The sequence below is a fragment of the Fulmarus glacialis genome, unplaced genomic scaffold, assembly GCF_000690835.1.
Source record: "Fulmarus glacialis isolate BGI_N327 unplaced genomic scaffold, ASM69083v1 scaffold44875, whole genome shotgun sequence".
Taxonomy (NCBI): domain Eukaryota; kingdom Metazoa; phylum Chordata; class Aves; order Procellariiformes; family Procellariidae; genus Fulmarus; species Fulmarus glacialis.
Window position 1 is genome coordinate 1 of NW_009211903.1, and position 8,351 is coordinate 8,351.

General features: G+C 50.1%; 1 protein-coding gene across 1 annotated transcript; it reads left to right on the forward strand.

The window, feature by feature from the left end:
* Positions 1–921: 921 nt before the first annotated feature.
* Positions 922–3,779, forward strand: LOC104076737 (ras and Rab interactor 3-like; the record flags this gene model as incomplete). Its single annotated transcript, XM_009577707.1, has 3 exons — positions 922–991; positions 1,164–1,327; positions 3,471–3,779. Coding segments are annotated over 3 exons (543 nt in total), but the record flags the coding sequence as incomplete, so codon positions are not given.
* Positions 3,780–8,351: the final 4,572 nt, after the last annotated feature.

An 8,351-nucleotide genomic window follows, 5' to 3' on the forward strand; every position in this document is an offset into this window, starting at 1 on the left:
CGCCGAGGCCCGGCCTCTCGCCCCGCTTCGGGCCGGGCGTGCTCTCGCCTGGAGGCCCCGGGGACGCGTCCCCATTCCCGCTGCCTCTGGGACACTGCGCTGCTGCTCAAGCAGCTCTGCAGGCTGACTCCTTCCCGCTGTTCAGAGGAGACCCTGGCCTGAGCCTCTCGCTGGTCAATAGAGCTGAGCCCGGGAGGCAGCTGGGAAAACGAGCACTGCTAATTAACGCGGCACTGGGACCGTGCCCTGGCACGGGGCAGCCCCGCAAGCAAAGCAGCGGCTTCCTCATATTCAACTCTGTCCTCTGAACAGGGCTTGTCTTCATCTGTGTTGATGAAGCCTGTTCTTATCATGGCCCAGCTGCTTCCCTGGCTGCTGCAGTGGGTTATTTATTACCTCCTGCAGCCAACACTACAGCAGTCAGGGATTTTCTGAGGGAAAAGGACTGGCTGCAGGCTTTTACTGCTTTGTCCCATGTTTTTCTGCTTTACCAAGATTTATCCCACAACTCAGAACAGTCCAGGAATTACTCTCAGCCAAACATCTGGGCTCCCTGTCTAGTCGATAGAGATGGAGGGAGTCGAGCGTAACTTGTCCTTGCAGGTCTGAGACATCCTTCAATGGTGCTGAGCCCACAGGGGACCCAGGCTCTAAACATTTCAGCAGTGTAGCGAGAGTTGGAGGTACTGAATCCAAGCCTAGTACTATTGCTACAGAGTACACTACGATTGCTAATATTTCCTGGCATTATGGTGACTGCTTGGGAGCCCAGGTTACAGACCTGTTGCACTGGCCCCGTTAAACACAACAAAAAGATGGCCATGCCCCAAAGGATAAACCATCTGTCAAAGACGTTGGTTTGGGTTTGTTTGTGACAGCAGCTTTTGTAGTAGTTTAACTTTGGTCTGTGTTTCCTCCTAGGGCATCTACAGCCTCAGCAGTCTGGGCAGTGACATTGCTGTGAAGCAGAAGGGGGTGGAGGACACTGGTCGTTAGGTCTCCTTTCTCTTGGGTTACCGTCAGACACCCCTGCACTCCCTGCAGCGAGGCACAGACAGTGCACGTGTTAGCTGCCACTGCACAGGCACAAGCAGGCAGGATGGAAGTGGAAATGAATGGCCCGTGCTGGTGTGATGTTCATACAAGACCTTCTCCTTTCACAGGCTCCTATTATTTAACCACCACCTATGGGGCCCTGGAGCACATCAAGAACTACGACAAAATCACCGTCACACGGCAGCTGAGCATGGAGGTGCAGGACTCCATTCACCGCTGGGAGCGACGGAGGACGCTAAACAAGGCCCGGGCTTCCCGCTCATCAGTGCAGGTAGCTGACATTATTTTCTAAGGGAAAAGCCTGGAAGATGAACATGCTCTCTCCATATTTACTAATTTTTAATATGATAATTATTTTAAAACAAAATTAACCCAAATCACTATTAAAAACCAAGAGTACATACGGTGCAAAATTTCCAAATCTTGAAAAAACACACCTCATTTGAAATACATATTACTTACAAAATGCATTTTGAAGTCTTGAAGTACCCTCATAGCGGTATCATTTTAAATATGACTGCAGAGTGATTTCATTGTTCATTCTCGAAGGAGGCGTGCTAGGAGCTTTCGAATGTGGAGAGCTGCAGAGGGGAGGCAGGGAGCCCCTCTTCTCCATCACCCTTAGGGCCTGTGGAAATCATGGGCTAAGCTGAGGAGATGTGAGCAGGCTACGCAGGGGCGGTTCCTAGATGGCATAAAGCTGTAGGAGGACCTGAGACATGCCAAGGGCCAGCCAGACAAGCATCTTCCAGAGCCTGACTTCTCCTCTCCGGCAGCAAGGAAGACCCAACAATGTCTGGTTAGCTTTGAAGCCCACGCTGTGTATGGCCCAGCAAAGACCTCCCCATGCACCAGTGGGAGAGGGTCCCAGGAGGGGTGGGTGCTCTGGGCCTCCAGCCGCGGTGAGGCTGGGTGCAGGACCAGGCAGTCGGGGTGCCCAGCCAGCCCCATGTCCTGTGATCAAATTGTCACCACAGGGAGGCAGCAAAGGCCACGTCTCAGGTTCTGTAAAGCCTTCACAGTGCAAAACAGAAAATTGTGAAGGCCGAGGGGAAAGCCAGGGGAAGGTCTCCTGAGGGGGAGACACAGTCCATATAGCCCTGTGAAAGCATGGAGTTGAATATGCTTCCCATATTGCAGTCAAAACAGTCCCTGATGATCTCAGAACTTGTGAATGGTGGATGGGATACACCAAATATCCATCCAGCCCCGAGTGCTGCTCTAGCAGTAGCTCATAGCAAGTACCTAGCATGGAGCATTGTAGCTGAGCGAGCAAATGCCACGTTTCCCACCACCTCCAGCAGCCTAAGGGCCATTTTCCATTCCTTTGAATGAGGGGTAATATCAGACACATGCGAGCCCATCCTGGCAGAGGTAAACACTTTGCTGATAGGCCCCTGCACGTACCTCTGGCTGCCTTAATCATCTGCAGTGATAATCCATAAATGCAGTTTGGAAACCCATAGTCCATATATTTGGGAAATCTCTCTTCTGCTGGGGAACCTGAGTATTTTCTGACTAAAATGGCTGGGAATTTTTTTGAACTTCACAGATACAAATTAAACATGCAGGTTCCACTGTGACCAAAAGCTCTCTAGATTCTGTTCCTCATGAGTTTGGCATCATCTGCAGTGATAATCCATAAATGCAGTTTGGAAACCCATAGTCCATATATTTGGGAAATCTCTCTTCTGCTGGGGAACCTGAGTATTTTCTGACTAAAATGGCTGGGAATTTTTTTGAACTTCACAGATACAAATTAAACATGCAGGTTCCACTGTGACCAAAAGCTCTCTAGATTCTGTTCCTCATGAGTTTGGCAAGAGGAAAGTCATCCCAACAGTCGTTACTACCTGAAACAGGATACAAGTAAATCAGCCTTCTCAGCACAACTACTTCTTCTGTTTCCTTACTGATGGAAGGAAGTTTGGAGGACACACTCCCAAGGTGCTCTTTGGGTGATGGTGGAGTTACAAGGGTCACCCCACTGCCAGCCCTTTCCTGTTTCTGTGAGACGGAGTTTTCAGGCCAGATCTCTGAGGCTTTTGGCTTGTTATTCTGGTCTGTTACTTCTTTGCATCCTATTTCTTCAGGAGCTGTAGAAAGGTGGGAGAAAGAACTGTTGCAGACTGCTTATTAATGATATTCACCAAAACCAGAAAAAAGCTTTCATTTATATGTCTTTACAGGGCTAATTATTTGGTTAAGTGTTTGTTAGTTTAAGTATTTGCTGATTCGGAGCTTGTTTGTCAGAGGGGAGAAAGGAGAGAATAACTGGGGCATTGGAGGATGACTGGAGGATATTTGGGAGCTTTTAGGAGCTCTAGGCAGCTAGAGCTTTGGGCTGAATTCTGCCTCTGTCGGTCCCAAGTCATTGTGTTAACTGGAAGATCTATCCTCATGTTTCTCTTCAGGATTTCATCTCTATCTTCTTTCTGGAAATTGGTGCTCAGTCAAGGACACTTGCTTTCCGGAACGACACCACAGCTGAGCAGCTGAGCCAGCAGTGTGCCGAAAAGTTTGAAGTCTCCCATCCCAAGGACTATGGACTCTTTGTTTATGTTGATGACCAGTGGCTGCAGCTAGACAAAGATGCCCTTCCTCACCATATCAAAGCTTCCTTGCTGAAGAGCGAAACCAAGAAAGATTTCCATTTTATTTATAAACCAATAGACCATAAATACCCACCAGTTCCAATTGTCAAAGAGTCGGACTTTCCCTAAGGGCCATGCTGCTCTTTTGCTGTGTTTACTGTCACCCTGGAAGGACTGGATAGTTTATCCCATGAGATCCTCTGGTATCTGCAGACCTCAGAAGGTCTCTGGAGCATGGCCTTCAATGCAGGGCAGATGTGCTAATTGTAGATGCTGTCTGAATACAGGGCATTTCTCCGCAGAGTTCATTTGCAGAAATAAAAGGAGCATTCAGGAGAACATTCATCCTTTGGAAAACTTGAAGTATCAAACATCAGAACCTCCTGCTGGCAACCAGCTGACGTTGCAGAATGTAAATGGACAGTGGAGAAAATCCAGAGATCTTGCAGAAAAATGGACATTTACTCCATAATAAATGATGGCAGGTGTGAATCACCTCTGTGCACAAGGCCTGTGAAAGGTCTGCACACACCTCAATGCTATCTGGAGGTAAGACTGCATTTACGCCTTACAGTATCTGTTTACCCAGTTTGAATAAACTGAGTCTTGTCTGATGTATTCAGTGGCATAGGGTTGCCAGTTGTAGCAGAACTCCACCTCTGTCTTGCTGTCTACAACATGCCATTGCCTTTGAAATCAACGTGTTTACAGACCATGCAAGATGCTCCTGTACCTTCACTAAGAATACATCTTCTGCCATCTGTTTGTCACTGAAATCAGGTAGCATAGGCATTTTCATCAATGTATTTTTCTTAAAGATTGAAAGTCTTCACCATCAGTTTTAATCACATTGGTTGTATGATACTGTCTGGTTACTTGTATATTTATTTCCATGTATGATATGGTGCAATTATTTTAAAATAAGCATTTGTAAAGAACTTAATGATTTGCCCAATGTAGCAAACCAGATTAAAATTTGAAAGTCAAAAAGAGCTAGAATTAAATACCTATCCCTTTTTACCTGGATGTTATTTTCTCTAGTGTTTTCATATCTATAAGTCCCACCAGGTTATTACTTTAATAAATTCAGGCTGTTGCAGACAAAACTTGCTAATTCTCCTTTCTACCTGTGCTTTCAGTCATTCAGTCATTGCAGACTTAAATTTCCCCGCAAACCTAAATTCCCACAAAATAAATTGAACCAATGCAAAAATGCATTTAATGAAATTTGAAAACAATTTTTCAGGATTGGATAATGGAAGCGGGAGCCTTAATTGAAGACAGACCCATGTCTTCTGGGTGCCTTCATTCAGGCAAGATTTCCACTGCGAACACAAGATACTGGATTGTCTGCATGCAGGAGGCAAGTAACCTCCACTGCAGCCACACAAACTTGGGATCAGGCCTAGCAAAGCTCTGATTAGAAAGAAAGGGTGTTTTACTATGGGTTTTGCTCAAAGCTGCTGTTGTTTCCTCCCATTAACATTAAAAAAAGAATTGGGACATGTTTGGCCAAGTTGCCCAAGGTCCCTGCCTTACTCCTGAAACTCCAAAGGTAAAATGGTATCGCATGCAGCTGGTCGGTCACTCAGTCTCTGGGGCTTGAAATGTCCGTGTCTATGTGCCCCAGCTGTAGTGTGCACTGGCCAAATCTGCATACAGATAGCAAACCAGTGCTGTGCATCTGCCGGCTTGGGCTGCGTGCGTGCCCTGTCAGGAAGGGACAACAACCAAGAATGAGGAACAGTGAATAACAGCAATCTTGGTTTTGAGGGCATCATGTGCAGAGCTTGTAGTGTATGACACCGGCACTGAGCTGACTCCAAATTCGTGGTTATTTCTGCTCATGTGCACCACCGCCTTGCCTCTGGGCAGCACACCTGCAGGATGCCAGAGCTAAACCCCTCCCTCGCACTGCCATTAGCGGGGCAGCGTGCTCCAGCTGGGAGCCTGTGCTGCTCTCAGAGTGGCACTCGGGATGCCATGACCAAACCTGAGATACAGGTTTCCAGTACCAATCTGACGGAGGAGATGCTGCTCTCAGGGCCCTGAGGGCACTCACAGGCGTTGCTGCTTCCAGTGCCTCCCCAGGGCTATCCCACCTGGCCCACGGCCCAGGACCCCATTTCAGCCTTCCAGGGCTGTCAGCCCCCGCCCCAGTAATGCTGCAGCAGGGCTGGTCTCCAGGTCCCGATGGCTATGTCCCAGCCCGGCCTCAGCCTGTCCCCATCCCCAGGGAGGTGCCCAGGACTGGGGCTGCCCCTGGTGCTCCCCGTTGTCCCACTCCTGGCTGTGGCAGTGGGACAGGCCCCCAGGGAGCCCACATGGCCCCAGGAGCTACTGGTGTCTCTGCCCCAACAGCAGCTTCCCCACGCCCGTCCTGCAGGCTGCAGCAAGGACGTCTGCTCTTGCCCTTCTGCCGCGCTGCCCTGGGCGTCGTGTGCCGATGGCTCGGCAGCAGGCCCTCACCAGGGGGCTGGGTACAGGGTCCCCTGGGCGCTCCGGCTGTGAGGCCTCACCCTGCCTGGCTCCTCAGCCCACCACCATCCCTGTGTGTTAGGTGAGCTCATGGCAGTTTCCCCCTCTGGTGGGAGCACTGCCAGTAAATCCCTGACACACAGCACAGGGAGGCTGGTTGTCCTGTTTCCACCGTAGGTATCATCACCGATCTCCATATGACCTGCTCCGTGTTGGCCATACTAAGGACGATCTCAACTGTCACCCCTGGGGCTGTGGCAGCAGGGGGTCCAACCTCTGGTCAGCACCACTTATGAACCTTCCTTTTCTCTCAAACCTACCTCTGTTTTGCACCCACTCTCCCAAAGGAGACACACGCCCCCCCGGCTCTCGCCTCCCTTCCCCACCCAAGCCATGGGCCCAGACTAGCTCTCTGGTCCACCTCCCACCGGCCTCCTCACCCCCCTCGGTAGGACTCCAAGCCATGCACCCACTTTGCCTCCCGCCATCTGTGCACAGGTATCACACTGCACGGGGTCCACGTATGGTGGGATTGGGGGTCCCCAGCGCCAGACCCAGAGATGTGGGGGGTCTGACCAGCAGCTTAGTTTTGCTGTGGCTGCTGCAAGTTATTTTAAGCCCCAGGAGCAAAGATGTATATGTCTGCCAAAGTCCTTGGTCTGATCAGGTTATCTTTATACTGTAACATTCACAGTTAATGAGCCTAAATTAATCTGATGGGGATGAGGCTAAAGTAGAAACATGCAAGGAAGGAAGCTAGGACTGATCTTCTGCTGGATATTTCCGGAGAGCAACCGGACTTTGCACAGGCCAGGGTCAAGCACAGATTGATGAAGCAAAGCGCTCCGCCACCTCGCAGCATCCTGGGATGTCTGAGTCAGCAGCTGGACCTCGGGGCGAGGGGGAACCACGGATTATACGGCTGGTCAGTGGAGCCCATGGAAACCGCAACAGTGCTGAATGACTGCAATCCAAATGGGCTCAGACTAAAATTTACCAAAGCCTAGTCCCAAAATCAGACCTGCAGATCCCAGTTTTCAAAATGCAAGGAGTGACAGCTGAATTTCTCTGGGCTTTTACAAAGGCTCTCAATTTGCACTTGCAACATTTTCCTCTGGCATAGCAACTGCAAAGCTCTAATTTGATTGCAAATGTTGCCAAGGCTCTCCCGAGCTCAGAGATTATTAACAGTAATGCGAGTTACTGTGCCTGGCGGCGAGCTGCCTGGAAGGAAAGCCCTGTGCTGGTGCTCGGTGCAGAGCGGGGCTCGCTCAGAGGCCGTGGGGCACCTGGCCTGTTTGGTCACATTATATAAACCACCAGTAACAACTTTGCTAAACATACATCTCTCAGGTACAGGGGTGACCTCCAGGGCCTGACCACAGCTGTCCCTTGTCAGGGAAGGCAAGCTGGGACATGACCCAAATGACAGGACCCTGGAGGACCCAGGACAGAGACAGCTGCCGCCTCTCCAAGCTCACAGCTCAGCGGTGGGACTCAGGCTCTGCCTGCGCCAGGGTCATGCAGAAACAGCCTGTCTGGAACAAACGTGCTGTTGTTTTGATGACCCTGGCAAAGCTCTGAGTCCCCAGCGTGGAGTCTGCTGGAGCCGTTCAGCATGTCTCTCCCTCTGGACCCTGGTGCCCGGGGTCCTGCGCTGCTTTGGGCTGGTATCTGACATTTCGGGTGGTGAGAAAAAAAATGTCAAGTGTGGGAATGAAATGGGCATTTTTAAATGCTCCATGGGATTTTGTTCATTTGCTTTGCCATGGGGTTTCCTCATGCTGCAGCCCAGCCGAGGAGGAAGCAGTCCAGTCGGGTGATCTGCGGCCTCCTCTGGTTAGTCAAGATGGTCACATCGTGACTCGTGCTCTGGCCGTCACATGAGCCATCAGCAGACAGGAGTGTTTCAGGAGACTTTGACCAAGTAGGGTTGTGCAATCCAGCCAAGGCCTCCTCAAACACTCATTTGCAGAGAAACCTTGTGCAACGATTGCTCATTTACTCACAAGGAAAGGATCCCAGTGTGAGAGAGAGGAAGAGGCAGACCTGCCGAACCCGGCAACTTCTGCAAACCAAAACCAAAAAGCCCATGTGGCCACTGTGTGCAGAGCTGATTTAACACCACTTTGCACCCAGTGATGCAATCTGTCAATAATTCACTGAAATAATTACATCGGCAGGGCACGCATAAACCAAAAAAAAAAACATTGAAATCAAAAG